The sequence below is a fragment of the Mus caroli genome, unplaced genomic scaffold (genome assembly GCF_978045245.1).
Source record: "Mus caroli unplaced genomic scaffold, Mus_caroli_1 scaffold_6, whole genome shotgun sequence".
Classification (NCBI taxonomy): domain Eukaryota; kingdom Metazoa; phylum Chordata; class Mammalia; order Rodentia; family Muridae; genus Mus; species Mus caroli.
In genome coordinates, this window is record NW_028227261.1 from 108,663,902 (window position 1) to 108,683,136 (window position 19,235).

A 19,235-nucleotide genomic window follows, 5' to 3' on the forward strand; every position below is an offset into this window, starting at 1 on the left:
CAGATCCTGGAAAGAAACACGTATGTATGTGAAACATCTTGGAAGAGTGTGGAAGCTGGCTAGTCAGTGTCAGCGCTGTGATTACTATAATGGAGCTTCTACTTAGGTGACAGTCTAATGACTCACTGTACTTGAAAACAAACATTCACTAAACAGTTCTCTGCAAATGTGACTACTTCTTGTGTAAGTCAGCCAAACTGACTTCTGAAAACCAGTCAACAGCGACACTTGGACACTCTCCAGTCTCCTTATGAACTGAGATCTCCAGGCCTGGGCAGGTCGTACCTGAGGGGGTATGGCAAGCATTTCCTGCAGGAACCGCGGTGGGATTTCTCGGAGTTCTGACACTTTCACGGATGTTGAATTGCCAGAGTCCAGGAACTGAACGTCGAGTGCACGGCTGCTGTGAACGTTCGTGATCTGCAAGGAGATGAGCAGTGGCTTCCTGTCACAGCAGGAGACAGACACACTGCCTGCAGCACAGTCAGCTACTGGCTTTTCTGTGTAAAGGTATTTATCAAACACTTCTGGACTACAACACGGACCTTTCTCCTGTCACTCGACAGTGAGAAAACAAGCACTATGCGGCAAGCCTGCCCACTGTGAGAACAGCAGTGGCTACTAGTTCTCTAATTCTCAAAATATGCTAATTAGATAGTGTGCTTTTTAAAATATTAAAATGTGGAAAAAATTCTTATGTCCTAGTAAGAAAATAAAGAACATCAATAATTCAAGATAAACTTTTTTGAAATCATAACATACTTTACAGTTTTACTATAAAACCCAGTCGCTTTTATTATTACTGCCAAATGAAAAAAATCTGAAGCTCAAAAAGTCAGCAGGGTAAAATAAAGTCTGGAGTAATGTTCAGCAATGGGTGAACTGTATGAGCAACGCTTGTATAACTGTCAAGAACAAAGACATCACTTAGACAATTTAATAGCAATAAAATAAAATCATACACTTATTCTAAGTATTTATACATGTACTAAGAATAAGAAGCACTTTTGTCCAAAACGCATAGCAGAAATTTAAATCTGGATTTAAACTGAGTGAAAATTTACAAAATGGCCCTATACTTTAGAGTCTTAAAAAGGAAGGCCAACTAGCAGTATTTTGGAAGGTTTAGAGGAGACATGTCAGGTCCAGGTACCCAATGAGGCATCCAGACTGGATCACAGGGCAGAAAAGACCATGGTGGGACAATCCGAGAAACAACAGAGAACCCTGCACATTAGTTACATGTGTTAATGTTGATCTCCTGGTTGGTAATTAGAGACTGGTTACACAAATACTAAATGGGGGCTCTTCATATTACTTTAACTTTTCAGAGTCTTGAGTTACATTTTAAATTAAAAACCGTTCTGTACATTGAAATACTATCAACTAAACAACAGAGCATTAAGAGCTCAGTAATACCATCTGAGCATGTGGCACACTCTAGCCCTCAGCCCTCTGAGAACTGTCCTATTGAAGGACAACTCCACAACTGCTGCTCTCATTTGGTTAGGGACAGCTGAGACTTACTAAAAGTAAGTACAGTTAATATGTAAAAGCATTTCAGAAAGCAATCAAATGATGTTTCTTGTCTTCTAGGGTTGGTTTCCTTGCGGTTCTTAGGAATACTGGACACAGGAAGGGTCACAGTGGCAACAAAACCTGTGACCACTCATCACAAGAGTGCAGTGTTAGGCTGCCATATTACACAGCAGTGAAAAACAGACGCCACAGCAACAGAGCCGAGTCTCACACAACGAGTGGAAGGTGTGCTTCCGCTGCCTTGACATTCTCTGTCAAGAATGCACTGACACTTACTTACATAAAAATGTAAAGAAGTTGCTCATTTAATCATTCGTGTGTATACATGTATATGACCAAGAGCACATGAATACACACTCTGTCTCTTAACATTAAACTTGACTGTTGAGTCCCCTTAAGTATCCTGGGTTATTAGGACAAATGAATCCTCACCAGTTAACCTCACCTAGCAAATGAAACTTTACACACATACACACACACATACATACATACATGTAGAGGCCAGAGGCCAAAGAGAATATTCTTCAATCACTCTCTACCTTATTTTTCAAACAGGATCTTTCAATGAACCCAAAGCTCACCAATTCAAGTCTATCAGCTCAGCAAGGCTACCTAGAGTTTCTCTTCCTCTCAGAGCTCAGTTTACAGCATCTGCTGCCGGGCCTGGCTCTTTTTGTGGTGCTGGGGACTCATCTTTAGGTCTTGATGCTTGTGTATGTAGCAAGCACTTTAGTTACTGAGCTATCTCCCTAGTCCTGTGTTTTTAACTACTATGCATATTAAAATCATATTCATCTCTATAATTCTAGATTAAAGATTCTTTTATATACAATACATAGCAAAGCTATACATATAGTCATAAATATACCAAGACCATGAAGAAATGTAGCTGTTAGTTTCCTCAGAGCAGAGGAAGGGAGATAAGAATGGGAGCTTGGCTGTCAGACACTGGCGATGAGGCCAAGCATGCTTACAGTACTTTTGAGAAATCTGTTCATATAGATGAAATACTTAGCAATTATCTCTACAAGCCAAGAGGCTGGTTTTTACCTCCACTCGTAACCATTTCCCTTTGCAATGGAAGAGGCAGATCTTCCCACAAAAGGGTAGCGAGATGAAGTACTCGGAGGTCATGTGCTATGAAACAGAAAAGCAAGAAATGGCAAACATTAATACAGCACTGGGAACAACATGGAGGCGTGGACTGTTCACCCTTCCTCCCCAGAAACAGCTGCAGCAGACACAGCAAGCTTACTTACCATGGTGCTTCTGCTGTCATGCTGGCTAGAACCAGTTTATCCACTCACCCAGCACATACAGCACAGACCCACCCTGTTACAATGTCTACAGTGTTAGCAGGGTCAGTGGGGTTCAGTGGGCTCTGACTCTATCAGTTCCAGAGGACAAGGCTGCTGGGTTTGATGAGACCAGAGAGCAGATGGAAGAAGGCAGGAGGCTGTGTCAGCCATGAAGGCCTCTTCCACCTTTTAGCATTTAACGGTTTAATTCCAAACAAAGACAGAAGTACCAGTGAGATGTTAACCAAAGACAGTGTTCTTCTCTGACCCTCCTTTTCCCAGCCAGCACTGAGGGTCTGCCCAGGGCATGCTGTTCTGCTGACTGTTGCTAGTGTCTATGCACAATGACTCCCCTTAGGAGGCACAGCACTAGGAAATGTTGAGTATTCTTCAGCATCCTTAGTTATTAGGCAAACGAATCCTCATCAAGTTAGACTCTCTGGGAGTCTATTACCCCAAACTCAACTAGCAAATGGGACTTTACACACATATATTATATACACACACCTGCAACCAAAAGGAGTAAAGCTATATATTTGATGTTTCCACTCCAGACAATATGAATAAGAGATTCAACACATATTTTAGACTACATATTCTACAAATGAAACTAAGTTAGGAACATAAAAACTAATAAAGTAATTGTCTCTACCCTAAGGCAGGAGAGTAGTCAAGTAGCCAAAATATTATACAGCCGAACCAAGTAACCTGAGGTGCTAGACATCCCTCGCAGGTAAAGGAAGGGTTTCCTTCCAGGGCTGAGAGCTCAGGGCTGAAGCAGAGGATTGTTTACCTGGAAACCACAGCACATTCTGGATTATAATTATGTCACATTGGAGGTTAGGAAGTCATTACTAGTGACTTCACACCTCTGCATGTCCTGACTCAAGACGAAAGGAAGGGGGGGGGCGCGGAAGGAAAGCAGGAGGGACGGAGCTCACACCGCTGACCATGGAATACGTCTATGGGCTGTCTCTCCTCAGAAGGGAGCTAGAGGGTGATGCCTGACAGGCTGGCTCCTGTGGACACCTGTTTAAGGCGCATCTGTTGCCTGCCCTAAGTAGCCAACTACTCCATTGCTGAGTGCTTCCTCCATGCCAAGCACTGCTCTAGGAACACTGAGACTATCTGTGATATTTCACTGGAACAAATTGCTACACCTTCATTTTATAAAGCAGAAGTGCGAGTTTTCCCCCAAAGCTCTAAAATATGGGTTTTCTACCCACCATTTTGAAAAATCAACCTGTATTAAACAAATATTTACCCTAACACACTCTGAGCCCCTTGCGTGTAGTCTGAGGCTGATCTCAGGAGGCAGTGCTCCCCCATACCTTGCAGTGGAAGTAGTCCTCTGTTTTATGCAGAAGGTCACTGAGTTTATTCAGACCCTTGCAGGGCACCTGACAGTAGAGTGTTCCATCAGAGCAAATGTTGGTCACTTTGACATTTGTGTACATGGCATCCACCTGGAACAAGCAAAGGCACATGGAGACATTTGACGCCAAATGTTTCTCTTTCCCTAATAGCCCATCACACTTACACATTTGTGACGGTTAATGTTGGCAGCTTGACGACTTTGAGAATCCAATACCTTGGCATGTATGTAGGAGGATGTTTCTAGAAAGATTTAACTGAATGACTACCTAGCCTCAATGCGGCTGATATCATCCAATGGGCTGGAGTCCTGCACTATGGACTACATGATTTTTTAAAATTCAAAGTATCTTTATTTGCAGATTGTATGATAGTATGCATCAGTGCCCCTATTAATTCTACCAGAAGAGTAGTACAGTTGATATACATGTAAGGGCAGAGTAGCAGTTTGCAAAATTGCAAAGCACTTAACTTTGGAGTAACACATCAGAAAAATCTAACTACTGCAAGACTAAATGCCAGTCTGTGGTGTGATGTGCAAGTGGTGGTGGGTGGGGGCTGGTGGTAAGTCGTAGTGGGGAGTGGTGGTGATAATATTTTTGAACATTTTATTGATTCTTTTTGAGTTCCGCATCATACTCCAAGTTGCACTAATCTCCGAATCCCTTCATATCCACCCTCTGCCCTGGAAACCCTCCAAAAGAAAACAAACAAAGCATTCTCATTGTGGAAGCTGTGGTGTGTCCCCCAACATACTCTTTGTCCACACAGCTTTACTTGCAAATGTTCATTGCACTGAGTCATTGATCTGGTTCCAGGCCTCTGGCTTCGGCTACATCATTAATACTGGAACCTCACTGGGACTCCTCTGGGTTCTCCTATTGTTGCACTGTATCATGGAGATCATGCAGCTTTGGATCTGCAGGACCAGGCCTTTCACATGCTTCAGTGGTTCACGGATGAGGTAGATTTCAGGGTGGGCCAATTCAAAGTTCTGGATCTGGCCTTGGGTGGTAGCTGAGTTGGTCAACCTAACAGCTCTCCAATACCCTCACTACCAGGGTGAACTTTCTAGCCTTGCCACAGCTAGCTCACCCAATGCTGCAGCCAACAGGGGGCAGGATCAGCTCTTCTACTCTCAAGCCCTTGGGGCCAGCTTACCTTCACCCACACCACCAGAGCCAGCTCTACTATTACTGTGCTGCCCAATCAAGGTGTGGGCTTCACTCTCCTGAGTGCTGCAGCTGGTAGAGGGCCAGCTCCCTTGCTCTCACATCCTTGGGGCCTGGCTCACCTGTGCCTTCACCATTAGGGCCATCTCTACTCTACTGTGCTGCCTAGGTGGGGTCAAAGATTCCCTCTCCTGAGTGCTCCGGCCAGTGAGAGGCAGGGCCGGCTATTCCACTCTCATGACCTCAGGTCAGCTCTCTCAACTACTGTAGGTGGCAAGGGGTAGAACATCACCCCCTGCTCATGCCATCTTTTGAGCAGAGGAGTGGCTGGGCCAGCTCTCCTGCCTGTTAAAGGCAGTAGGGGCAAGGGGGGGGGGCATGTTACATGAGTATTAATGCTTTTCAAAAACTTTAACCAACATAAAAGATTTTAATCTCAGCCATTTTGGGGGGCCAAATTACAGTATTTTTTTTTAAAAAAATCATAGTTCCATTTGTTAACAGCCTCTTTCCCTAAATGATTTTATCAAGTTTTTAAAATGGTAAGCCTGTTCTTTAGCATTTACCCAATTGTTTCAGTTGAATATTTTATAATTTAATTTGTTATATCCTAAAGATTTAAAGAATGTTCAGACTAGCAATATTTTCATGGATGAAATTTTTCTCATGTTTTTTTAATCTTTGTAAGAAAATTTCATATAAAAACTTTCACTGAAGAAACTGGAAAACAGTGGGCTGGATGAGTGAGATGGCTCAGTGGTTAAGAAAATGGAAAGCAAAGAAATTTAATTCCTGAGAAATAAATACTAGCTTGTCACTGCCCATTTACTTGCTCGCTTGCTTTTCCACAGTAAGGTGACACCATTTCCCCTCTGCATCCCCTCCTTGTTTCTCCTGAGTCAGGTGATAACAATTATTTGCCTAAAATCTATAACTTTCTTTTCATATGATTTTCTTCTCATTCTCGTCTTTTTCCTCTTTTCTGTGCACATGTGTACACATGGGTTCCTGCATGTATGTATTCATATGGAGATCAGAGGTTGATGACAGGTATTTTCCTTAACCACTTTGCGTTGTATCTGTTGAGACAAGGGCTCTTGTTGAAAGAAGTCACTATCTTGCCCACACAACTTGCCTGCTGAGTCCTAGGCACCACTCTTGTCTTTGCTCCCCAAGAGCTGGGATTCTAGATGCATGCCACTGGAGCCGAGGTTTTGTTTTGTTTTATATTTTGTAGTATGTAGGTGGCAGGATGGGATCAGGTCCTCCTGCTTGTATGGGAAACATGTTAACTGAGGAGCCATGTCTCCAGCCCCTGACAATTTACTTTTGTAAGAGGCATATAGGCCCTTGTGCTCACAAAGGAGAACTAGGGAAAACAGGAGTGTTAAGCATACAGGATGCCTCTTCAAAGGAAGAGATGTATGTAGCCAGTTTCTGCTCAGAATGCTTGGAGCAGAGGTGGATAATAGCTTGGTGAACTCCGAGCTACCTGTATGGCCACACGGGCTTCCTTAGACCTTTATCTTGAGCCCATTTATCTCAGTCAATCCATAGAGCTATCCTCCACCAGACCCTTATCAGGAGTATCTTCCTTTGAGCCTGCTTCCTTGTTATTCTACAGAACGCATCCTATGAAAGATACCACTTATACTTTATAAGAGTTTCAATGTAATCTTGTCGGAAGCTTTGTCATACACCTGAGGCTGAGTTAAGGATCACCAGGAAACTTTGCCAAATTGTGTTGTGCTTAAATATGCCTAAAAATCAACTACATGATATCAAAATCTCGAAGTTTGAACCAATATGAGCTACTTAGTTGTGTTGAACTGAATTTCTTTCTTGCCTCCCTGGACACTCTGCTGGCCACCCAACACACACACACACACACACACACACACACACACACTTACCTGGAGATGAACTTGTAGAGATCTGTCACATATGGCCTTGAGGCAGGTGGCATTGATGTTGATATCGTCCTCTCCTGACGTGTCGTACAGCACCACTAGTGGGACATCTGACTTGTCCAGGATCTCCACAGCAAAGATCTTCCCACATGTTAGTGATTCCACCACCTTCACAAGGTCAGGGTCGTCATTCAGAACCTCTAACCCTGAAAAGCAGCAACTGCCTTCATTTCTACTTACTCAGAAGCACCATGGATGCATGAGTTCACAGTCTATTTAGACCACAGAGTTATACTATCTCAGCATTATAACACTTTTAATGGAAGTTTTGTTTTGAAATATTTACCTTACACATCTGTAGATGAATGGCATGATGTGTACCTCTTTAAGAGACACATTAGAGAGCTGGAGAGATGGCTCAGCCATTAAAGGCTGCTCACAACCAAAAAATATAAGACATATTAGAGCAGGTACTCTTAACATAATGAGACTGATGCTTTACCACAAAAGGGGCAGCCTTTGAGATATATGCAAATCCATACGTAAACCAAGAGGCTGACACGAACAAGAACCTGTTCTTACAAATCATGCACTTACAATTCCTTTCCTATGCTGGGTTTCTGTTTTCAATTAAACATGTACAGCTTTCTCTTATAATGTTATTGTATATAACTGAAAACCAAAACACTCCCTTTCCTCCGCCTTCTCCTCCTTATTCATCCCTGACCCTGAGGACACCACAGATAGATTCACCAAGAGACTGATGCTTCAGCCACCACAGGTGTCAGGCGCAGTATTATTATTTTCTTTCAGTTCTCTGACAATTGGAATTCAATATTTTACACATATGGCAACTCTTAAGTCCATCCACTAATTAAAATGAGAACACCATTTCTGTACGGGACTTCAGTGCCTCTGTCTACTTTTCTCTTTGAGTGTAAGCTATAAGGCAGACCTCTGCCCTGTCCATTCTCAAGATTAGTGCTGGGACTCTGCTCGTACCTTTTACCTCAGCATCTGGACTCCTGTTCTGCAATTGTGATATATTCCTTTCAAACCAATTCCACAATCTATGATTGGTTCTTAAGAGCTTGTTGGGCTTATTTCAGAGTCAAGCCCTTCAGAGACAAAGATTCATTCTTGCTGGTGGGGACACTAGTCTCTGTCTCTGTCTCTCTGTCTGTCTGTCTCTGCCTGTCTCCCTCTCCCCTCCCTCTCCCCTCCTTTTCCTCCCCCCCTTTCATTCATTGAGATAAAGGCTCATTCTATAAACCACATTGACCTGGAACTGACTATGTAGCCCAGGCTTGCCTCCAATTTGTCATCTTCTACTCTGAAATGCTGACACATCACAGGTGTGGCTTGCCATACTCAGCTTAAGGGGAATTTCTGCAGAGGGCTCATTTTCATGTAACAATCTCAGGGCTAGAGAGATGGCTTAGTGGTTACCAATGTTCTCCACCCTTCCAGGGAACCTGAGTTTGCTTCCTAGAACCCACTTTAGGAGGCTCACAACCACCTGAAACTCCAGCTACAGAGTATCTGATGCCTCTGATCTCCACAGGAGCATGTATTCATGGGCATACATACATTGTGTGTGTGTGTGTGTGTGTACATAAAAGAGACATAAAATTTAGAAAAAGTGTGATCCCTTTAGAGTTAAGTGTAAGCCTTTTCCATCCATCTCACAGGCTCACTGTTAGCTTCCCCCTACTGCCATGCACAGGGACATATTCCTATGCTTCTGTAAAGAGGAAAGGCACAAGAACTAGACAACCCACAGCGCAGCTCATCTGGGTGCACAAGGGTTTGCTACCAGAGTGTATCTGCACACCTGTTTCCGTGGAGAGGGCTGAGGGTCCTACCTCTGAAGTGACAGGACCTAGCAGGGTGAATCCCATGCTATAGAGTCATTTAGGCTCTTACTACAACAAAACAAAACAAACTGAAGCCATTCAAATGGCTAGATAAACTTTTTATAATAAAATAAAATGAGCTATGTTTTACATAATAAATGTGACAATAAACACTTTCATTATTACTACATTTTATGAAGAACACTGTGTGAATTTATTCACAGAACCTTTCAAGAAAAACACATTATGAGCTGGGTGTGACAGCCCACACCTGGAAGTCAGCACTGAGGAAGTGAGGTAGGAGGAGTTTAAGTTCAAGGACAGGCTGCTCTACATAGTATGACTTCACCTAAAGCAAAACAAAATGGAACAAAACTAACAGACAAACAAAGAAACAAACGGAAGGGCAGAGGGAAAGAAAGTGTAACACCTGAGGCACCAAGAGCATTTCCAAATTCAACAGCGAAGAGTACAGTGTTGAAAGGGTTTCTAAGACGGCCCCTTACCTGCCAGCTTGCACTTGGTGGCTTGAAAGGACAGCGAGCAGAACCGTGGGTTCAGTCGGTACGCTTTACTCTTCTCAATGTTTTCACAAAAGCCATAGTCAACATAGCACACCTAAGGGGAGAGCAAAGCCTATCACATCTACACTCCAAAGTCCTTAGCCTTAGTTTAAAACCTTAATATATCCAACTGGATTCGTCTTGTTCCATAGTCATCAAGCGGCACCTCAGCTCTCCCACAGCTAAAGAAAAGGTTCCCAGTGCACCCCAGAAGATGACAAAAGGCTGGGCGCCTCAGGGTCCCGTATTTCAGGCCCTTGTCTGCTACCTTAGTCAACCAGATAATAAGACCAAGGCAGAATAGGCTCTGAGGCCTTGCCAAGGTCACCTCTGCTGCTGTCTGGCCTCTCCCGGTCTTTATCCTTCCTGCTAGGAGTCTTCCCTGTTCTGAGGGGCAGCAGCTGTTTCCAGGAGCTCATCAGTCCTGTGATACTGGCCAGATGTTAGAACCCCAAACAGCACCTATGACAGCCTGCTCTCTTGGCCACTGTGGTACTAGGGGATGAGATGCTTTGGTCGGGGACAACAGTGACATCAGTCTGGACAACATACATTCTATTGTTTAAAAAAGAGGAGAAACCCAATTTTTTCTTCAAGTTCACAAAGCTAGATTATATCTTCATTCAGTTTGGCCGAGGCCCCAGCTCTGAGGTATACTCTTAACTGTGACGGTTAGTCTGTTAGCTGGACATAACCCAGAATCATCTGGGAAGTCACAGTGAGTTTAGATCAGCATCAGTGCTACAGCTGTATAATATCTGTGGAGGACCAGCTTAACTGCCTCAACTGATACAGGAAGACCTAGGCTCCAAGTGGGCAACAACATGTCCTGGTTTGGGGCCCTGGGCTATAAAGTCGAGTACTGTAAACTGTAAACTGAGCACCAAGCACCGGTGTATTCATCTCTCCCTGCTCTTGCTGCAGATGGGACTGACTGCTCTTAGTTCCAGACTTAAATCTCATGCAGTGAAGAACTGCATCCCGAGTAAGCCCTTTCTCCTGAGTCGCCTCTTTTCAGGATACTTTAGTATAGCTACAGAAATGAGACTTGAACACACACCATTAACACAGAGATGGCTTTTGCAGCACACCGAGACCTAAAGACCACAAACGCTCCCACCTCTCCTTAAGACAGGGCTCACTACGCAGTCCTGCCTTGCCTGGGGCTCTTTATGTAGGCAGGTTGGAGATCTGCCTGCCTGTCTCCCAAGCTATGAAAGCTTGATTTTCCTGGTAACTAGAAACATTACGTTTTATTATCCTAGATTTAGAGTAACTAAGAATCGGGTACTATTGGAACCTAAAATACAACACAAACAACAGAAGACAGGCAGCGCTGCCTGGAAAATACCAGGCAACAGAGGCAGGAAATAAAGATCAATTCCTCCATGGCAGAGTCTGAGGAAGAAGAAAGGCAGAGAGCCCTCCAACTCCCCTGACTATGTGGTGCGTGTGCCTGGTTGCTGAGGCAAAGACTCACCTTAGGAGACAATACTGGACTCTGCTGCCTGGACCCAGACCACTGGCCATGCCAGAGTTCTAGTCCATCATGTCCACACAATTTCTTCCCCTCTCACAGGCCTCAAGACTCAGGCAAACGTTTCAATTTCATGAACAGCAGCCTACACCTGAATCTCGGGTGTGCTCCTCCTGGACCCACGTTATATATGCTGATGATGAGAAGCAGTGTAAGACCCAGACTCCAGAGCAGGTGAGGCCATACTGTTAGCCCAGCAAGAGGCTACGGCAGGACCACTCCGAAGTCTTCATAGGGTTTATGTCTGCAGCTGGCTTCTTTACTGACTTGCCTGCTGCATCTATTGCTATGGTAGTAGTGGTAAATTTTTGTTTCTTCTGTGGTACTGGAGGTTGGACGTAAGGCCAAATGTATGCTAGACAAGTGCTTTAACCACTGAGTTATATCCTGTAACTTTCTAAGACAGGTTCCTACTAAGTTGTTGCCTAAGCTGGCCTTGAAATTGTGCTTCTCCTGCCTCTGCCTCCCAAGTAGCTGGATTACAGAGCTGTAACACCAGGCCCAGCTAATAATACATATGACAATTACAATTCACAAACCCCTCATCCTTGGATGTGCCTGTATGCCTCAGCCACCTCACCCTGTGTGCCTTGCTGCAGGAGAGCAGAGCAAGCATCTCAGGCAACCATAGCAATCGGTGAACAGGCACTTGGGGCTTCCATTTCTGGTTCTCTGGCACCATGAAGTGACCACAGGTCTCTGTGCCACCTGAGTGCCTGCATACTTCTCCTAGCTGCCAGAGATATCATAAGAGACTAAGAAGACTTGAGCTGCTTCAAGCAGGCCTTCCCTGAGGAAGCAGTCTCAGCAGAGAGCTGCCGTTCTTCCTCTCATTGTCTTAGCTTGAGTTGGGCTGCGCCCAGGGTTACTCTCAATCCTCTTAGGTCCTGCCCCATCTGTAGGCCCCAAGACTTCCGGCCACATCCTGTCCTGGTGATTGGCCTATGCTCCTTTGCCTTCATGTCAAAAAACAGCAGCCCTCTGCCTGGGAGACACCAGACACAGGACTGTCATTCACAGCATGCTTGCAACAAGGAAGGCAGAAGTGACATATTCAGGTGGCCACCAAGCCAGCAGCCCACCATGGCTCAGCAACTTTTCTCCCTGTCTGGGGAGCTCTAAGGCTTAAAAGGACATAACTCTCAAGGAAACTGAGCCTGTGGACAGTCTTGATCCTTGGGCTCCTCATGGAAGGTACAACGCAAAGGGGCAGAGGCTGATCACCAAGACAGGATGTTGCCAAAAGTACTAAAGCCTGCTGATGCATGAGCCCAGCTCAGGCTAAGACAGGGAGGAAGAATGGCAGCTCTCTGCTGTGGCTGCTTCTTCAGAGAAGGCCTGCTTGAAGCTGCTTATGGAGCTGCTCAGTGCCAGGAGTGGGGAAACACCCTTCTGATAAGATCTGAGTCTGCCCCTCACAGAGAACTAACTACCACTGATATAAGAGCTAACAGGGATAGTCTTTCACAGGCACTACTTGGAATTTCTGGTGAAAGTCACACTGGATTTGAAAGAACAATAAACAACAATCACGTCTGAAAACTTGTAACGTATCTACCTCATGCTAACAAAACTGAGCTTGCCTTTATCTTGTTCTCATCCGTGGAAATGATCTGTGCTCGCAACCAGGCATCCTCCTCTGCATTGACTGCCAGCAGCTGCCCCACGCGCACAGTCTGGATTGGTGTGACTCTGGGGTTCTTACTGTAATACTCCTTCATCTCGTCCTCCATCAGTTCCTGAGCAGCTGAGTAGTCTTTGCCTACATACCTGTAATGGTGAGAAGAGCAACAGTCAGGGTGAGTGAACCCACCCCAGCAGGGGAAGGAACTGTGCTCAGGGAACACCATTCTCAGTACAGGGAGATAGGACTATGGTGCCCACTGCCCAGTGTGACAGCCCTGAGAACAGCAGAGGTGAAACAGGCATTGGAGGCCCCAGGAAGAAGCAGGGTGCAAGAGAGCCCAGGACAGGAGATTGAAGGTGTGTGGAGACACCACAGGGGCTCCCGTGAGCCCTTCCAGGTTTGAATGAGGCTGCTTTGATCTGGCAGATGGCTTTATCCTGGCGAGGCTGCATCTCATGAAATGACAACACTTCTGCTACAGGATGAAGCTTGCAGCTCGAAGAGTCCTCAAATCACCTGGCCAAGGTGAGGGAGGAGGCAGAGGAGCCCTTGTTCTTACATTTCTCCAGTTTTTACTCAGAGCCTCTGGTGATTTGAGAAGACTCTAAGAAATTGCTCCACATGGTCTTGGTGACTATCTGCAGGACAGAGGATGGCCCAGCCAGCCTACCTGTTACTAGAGAGGAAGGGAAGCTACGAAGACGTTTCACACACAATGCAAAGAATGACTCTTTGGAAACTAGCTAACTTAAGATGTGTAGTCCTCATCCCTGAATGGGTTAGACTTTGTCAAGATCCATCGTCTACACTTGCTGTGTGTTGCAAGTGTTCAGGAGAGGCTGGAGTCACTCTTGCATTGGGCTCCAGTCTTTGAGACATGGGGCTTGGGGGCTTGAACTTAGGTGACAACTGAGTAAATGTGGAGAGGCATCCAGGAGTTGCAGCAGCCAGTAGAGAAGGATGGCTCCACTCACAAGTGAGGACAAGGGCTGGTGCTACAGCTAGGTGAGAGTGGGCAGTACCCAGGATGGGCTCATACACTGTCTCCAAATTACCTGAGCACAGGGACCGAGAATTTGCACAGACCAGCTCAGTATGTGACCGATACAAAGCTGCATCTAAAACCCCATGTAAGTCAAAGTCCCTCTAAAGATCCTTCTTAGTGGCAGAGCAGGAGACTAGGCAGGCTTCACAGTCCCTTCAGTGTCAGCTGGGCCACCACTTGCTTTAATGCTCTCAAGCTCTTCCTTCTGGAAGGATCTAATTTGGGCATTCTCTGGGCTTTTCTAGTTTATCTATAGGCCTTGGGCTGCACAAACCAGAGGGCCATTTGGGGTGAAGGGACCTGGATGCTTTCTGTTTTAATGTTCTCTCCCTCTCCCCAGCCACAGCTCCACACTGGATGGTAATCCAGTGCTTCAGTGTCAATTCAGGCTGTCATTAGCCACATCGGTGACAGCTACACATCTCTTAGAATGGCATCCAAAGGCTCAGGGCAGCAGGGCAGCTCTAGGTCCACTGGCTAATCTGAGTGTACGATGAAATTCGCTACCCTGACCTTTTAGGGCTGCCACACAGTCCTAGATCTGACGGCATCACCTGGCCTGAAGGGGCCAGGCTGATGTTTCTGACACAGTTGCCATGATGCTTATGACACAACTTTCAACAAGTTCATATTATCATTCCCATTTAAAACTATTAGCCATTATTTCTCCTAAGAACGCTGGGCCTTTTATAAACGTGAGCACACTCCTGAGGATGCTGCTCTTCCTTCCCTCCACAGCATCCATGCCAGGAGTGGTCACGTGACAACACTGCACAGCTCAGAACAACTAGAAAGGCCAACTTGCCTGATAACCACATCATTTGTGTTGCTCAGCTCAACCACCAACACAGACGGTGAGGCCTCGGTAGGAATTACCAGAGGTGGCACAGTTATGTCCTCCATAAACTCATCAGCACTTTCAGCCATGTTTTTTTCTATCTGCAAATACTCTTGTTCAATCATCGACTTGATGTCAAAATCTCCTTGTGCCTGCCCTTCATCCTTTAAGATCTTGTCAGTGGGCAATGGGAGTTTCGCATAGAGAATTGCCTTCTGGGTGTTTCCAGAAATGTAGTTTATGGTGCACACATCAGAGAGTGAGGTGAGATTTTTTAAGGCATCCTCAGGGAACTTGACTTTGTACATGTCCTCAAATGCTTTGGGGAGCGCACTTGCCCAAAGGCCACTTGAGTACTTGCCCAGCAGTTCTGCCACTTTCTCCTTGACATCTGGCATCACTGCTGGGCTCCCTTGGGATGGAACCTCCTGCTTGGGAGCAGGAGGTGGAGGTGGGAGCTCCTTCTCAGGGTCCTGGTCACTTCTCAAGGGCTGCTCTCTCTTGGCAGGATAAAGAAGTGAATCTTGACCACCACCACAAGGTTTTTCCACCTGAAATATTTAAAGAGAGCCAATGACAAACATTTCAGTGGGTAAGAAAACCTTAAAAAACACAAATTATTTTATATTTGACAGAGGACTGTTTTTAATTTCATAATGTGAAAACGTGTACATGTTATTCTTCTTAACTACAAAGGTGTATCACCTGACAGATGCCATGAGCAAGAGTCCAGAGACAATCAGGGAAGAAAAAGCATTCATTTCACTTAGAAGATAGTTAACATAGAGCCCAGGGGATCATGAGGCTTCTGCCCTGTCAATGTTTCTCTGCTAAATCCAGAGCAAAGTTTGCAAAATACACAGGACCCAGGGTGAGATGAAGCTATCTATGTCAGGAGCACACACACCACGGAGAGGAACGGTGGAGTGGTTACCCACAGGTAGGATAGGGGTGCCACCTTCCTTCCTACAGCGTCCTGAGAAACTCTCAGCTCTCAGTGTGGGAGTCTTCAGAAATGATGCCCCAGAGGTAAGGCAGTGTGAGCAATCACCACAGCACACACATAACCGAAAACACTGCCATCTTAACGAGCTAGTGGGGAAAATAACCCGAGTCAGATGGCAACCAGTCTCTGACTGTACATGCCTGAGAGGAACCCGGAGAACTGGTGACACTGCTGTCCTCCATTGCTAAGCCTTTCTACTGACAGAAGAGGACTGGCCCTCTGCAGTTTATACTTATGAGCTAAGACTGACTTTCACAGCTTAAATGGCTGACCAATCAGCAGAGTCATTTCACAGTGAACATCCTATGGGATTAGGTGTGCATCCAGCCTCCCTGGCATAAGCAACCCAAGGCTGCTTTGCTCTGTGAGTCAGGACAGGACAGGTGACCGTCATGCAGCTCTGCAACACTACTGAACTCCCAAAGCCTAGACCTTCACTATTCAGTCTTTACAAAACCAGATGCTTCACCCTTAGCCCGAGTCAGACTTCACGGTCTGCCTTCAGGAATGGTCCCCTTTATTAGTCCCATTCAGCTATTACTCAGCTACAATTTTAATTCTTAGGAGAATCTACTAGGATGGTAAGCTTAATAGGAAATTACCAAAGACAACAGACTGCTTCCTGTTTTGTTGCTGTTTGAGTCATGCATTTTGTTTTTAGGCAGGGTTGCCTGTAGCCCAGGCTGGCCTTAAACTCACTATTTAACACAAACTGGCTTTGAACTCCTGATCTCCCCAACCCTCTCTTTTGAGACAGGGTCTCTCCAGCTATACTGGAACTCTGTACCAGGCTGGCCTCAAACTCACAGAGATCTACCTGCCTCTGCCTCTCTAGTGCTGGGATTAAAGGTGTGAGCCACCACACATTCCTGGCCCTCTGTCTCTTATGAGTTGGTATCACAGGCAAGTGCCAGGCACAACCAGAATACTTCTGTTGATTGGCTGGCTGACGAATAAAGAACATCACTTCATTTACCTCACTGTTTACACAGTATGCAGGTAGACAGACCACAGGTGCAAATGTTCAAGGGAAGACTATTCAATTTATTAATAATAAATTGAAAGAAAAGATCACTGTGACACTAAAGGTCCCATTTGGAGCTGGGCATTGGAGCATACATTTCTAATCTCAAGCACTTTGGAGGTGGTGGTGGGAAGATCAAGAGTCCAATGTTACCTTAAGCTACATACTTTATAAAGACAGCCTAGGCTACAGGAGATCTTATCTCAAAAAACAAAAGCAAAAACAAACAAACAAACAACAACAACAACAAAAACAAGAATCCTTTTACTCTTCATGATACTTAAGAACCGGGAGACACGGATCTTCCTTGGTTTTCTTCTTTCTTCTTCCACTACTGAATGTGTCTTAAGTTTCAAGGAATGAAATGTTTCAGGAAACATTTCAGACTCTGAAGAGCCTGCGATCACTTGGAAGTGCTATGTAGAGCACAGCTAAGTCACAGTGACATAAATATCTGGCTATTCCTTCTCTCCATGGCTCATCAGCTTCTCAAATCCAAATTTTTAATTTTTCAAAGTTTCTCTCCAATGCTAGGACAGGATTCAAAGCAAGGATTCTATCACTAAGCCACATTTCTAGCCCCTCTCTAGTCTGAGGTCGGGCTTGCTATGTAGCCTGAGCTGGTCTTTCATTAGCCATCTTCCTGCTTCAGCCTCTGAAGTAAGGATCATGTCACGCCTGGCTTTACATCTGCCATTTAAAATGCCAGCCTGTGCTGTGCTTTAGCATACTGGACAAGGCCTCAGAATTTAGGCCAGGCTTCCAAGTAGGGCTGGAAAATATATTTCCCAGAAAAATGGAAAAATAAAAGCCAGTGCTGTGAGTGGCTCCCGTGTGTATGACTCCAGCTGAAGTAACTTCATACTGAGACATGGCAGCCTTCCACATCCAGAGCCAGAGGAGGCTGTAGGGCTTACCTTCAAACTCTCTCCACCTTCACCTACTAACCTTTCTCAACCTCTTCTCAGGAGCACAGCAGAGAAGAGGCCATAAGCCTTGGGCCATAACCGCATGCATCCTTTAACCCCAAAAGGATTTTGATACCTTTCTAAAGAAGTTACCTGAAAATATAGGGTACTTCAGTGTTTATTTGTCCCACCCACCCCAGTGTCCAGCTGCCATTTCTTCCTGCTTGTCAGTATGACGAGACATGCTGGCCACATTAGCTCCCGCAAAGCTCTTCCTCTCCACGCAGTGCAGTGAGCTCTTTTGAGCAGGAAGCTCTGCTTTCAACAGAGTTATGGACAACTTGTCCACTTAGTAGAAGTTGGTCTAAGGCAAAAGCATAATCCTATTTTTTTTCTAATCTTTATTCAATAATCTCTGCTTTTCAGACAAGACCTTGTGTAGCCCAGGCTGGCCTCAGACTTATCCATCTGACTGAGGATCTAGAACTCCTAACTCTCCTCCTCAGGTGATGAGACGCGGGTGTGCACCTCTATGTGCAGCTACTTCTAGAATAAGCTTAATGGTCATCCAGAAGTAGTGTGTTTACAAATCTGGCTGCAGCACCTAAGCCAAACTTTGCCTATAAACAGCAAGAATTTCCCCAAAGTCCAAGCAACAGTCACGCAAAGCCCTAAACTAGAAGGTGGCTTCCCTTAGCAGCACTAGGCTTTTGTTTAAGGCAATCCTTCCTTTCTCCACAACTTCTCTGAACTGTAAACTCCAGTGAAACTGTAGTGGCTCCTTCTATATTTTAGATAAGACTGGATGTGTCAGGGCTATGCCTGTAGACTGCTTCCATATTTCAAAATGGAGGTTGAATGCCTGCCTGAACTTGTCAGTTCTGCCTGCTGACTAAAATTAAACACTCACCTAACTTTAGGAACAGATCCTGGCCTAGCTGCAGTTAATTCAGAAAGCATTCAAAACTTCAGGCAAATTTATTCCCTGGTAAGTTTAGTGACATGGAAAACAGGTTTGGACTAAATATTTCATTAACTCACCTGTGGAGAATGATTTAAGGAAGTGGTTCTCAGCCTTCCTAATGCTATGACCCTTTAATACACTTCCTCATGTTGTGGTGACCCCAACCATAAAAGCAATTTTGTTGCTTATTCATAACTGTAATTTTCTACTGTTATGAACCATAATGTAAATACTTGTTTTCTGATGGTGTTAAATGATCCCTGTGAAAGGGTTGCTCCACCCGCAAAGGGGCAGAGACCAATATGTTGAGGACTACTGGCTTAAGGGTTTCTTAGTTCAAAAGGGAAATATACATGGGAGGCATAATTTAGACCTAAAAATTAAAACAAATATAATTTTTAGCTCATTTGTTTTAAATTTTCCTATGGATGGAAACTCACTTTTCCCAAAACTCTCCCATGGCTGCTGGCTCCCACAAACCATGACATCTCTAGTTCTCTCTCTCCCGCTACACTCCAGGTCTCCTCAAAGCTAAGGAACCATGCTCAAATTATTGGGTATCTGACTTCTGCTC

At 45.0% G+C, this 19,235-nt stretch overlaps 1 protein-coding gene across 3 annotated transcripts in view; it reads right to left on the reverse strand.

The window, feature by feature from the left end:
• The window catches only part of Tdrd7 (tudor domain containing 7), a 67,969-nt gene that overhangs the window by 12,451 nt on the left and 36,283 nt on the right, over positions 1–19,235 (reverse strand). For all 3 annotated transcript variants that reach the window (XM_029476188.2, XM_021160235.3, XM_021160236.3), the window contains exons 7-13: positions 14,727–15,310; positions 12,833–13,019; positions 9,656–9,767; positions 7,297–7,499; positions 4,169–4,303; positions 2,590–2,676; positions 286–420 (exon numbers count right to left, since the gene is read on the reverse strand). In XM_029476188.2, the coding sequence (XP_029332048.1) occupies positions 286–420; positions 2,590–2,676; positions 4,169–4,303; positions 7,297–7,499; positions 9,656–9,767; positions 12,833–13,019; positions 14,727–15,310 (1,443 nt within the window). The remainder of the gene's footprint in view (positions 1–285; positions 421–2,589; positions 2,677–4,168; positions 4,304–7,296; positions 7,500–9,655; positions 9,768–12,832; positions 13,020–14,726; positions 15,311–19,235) is intronic.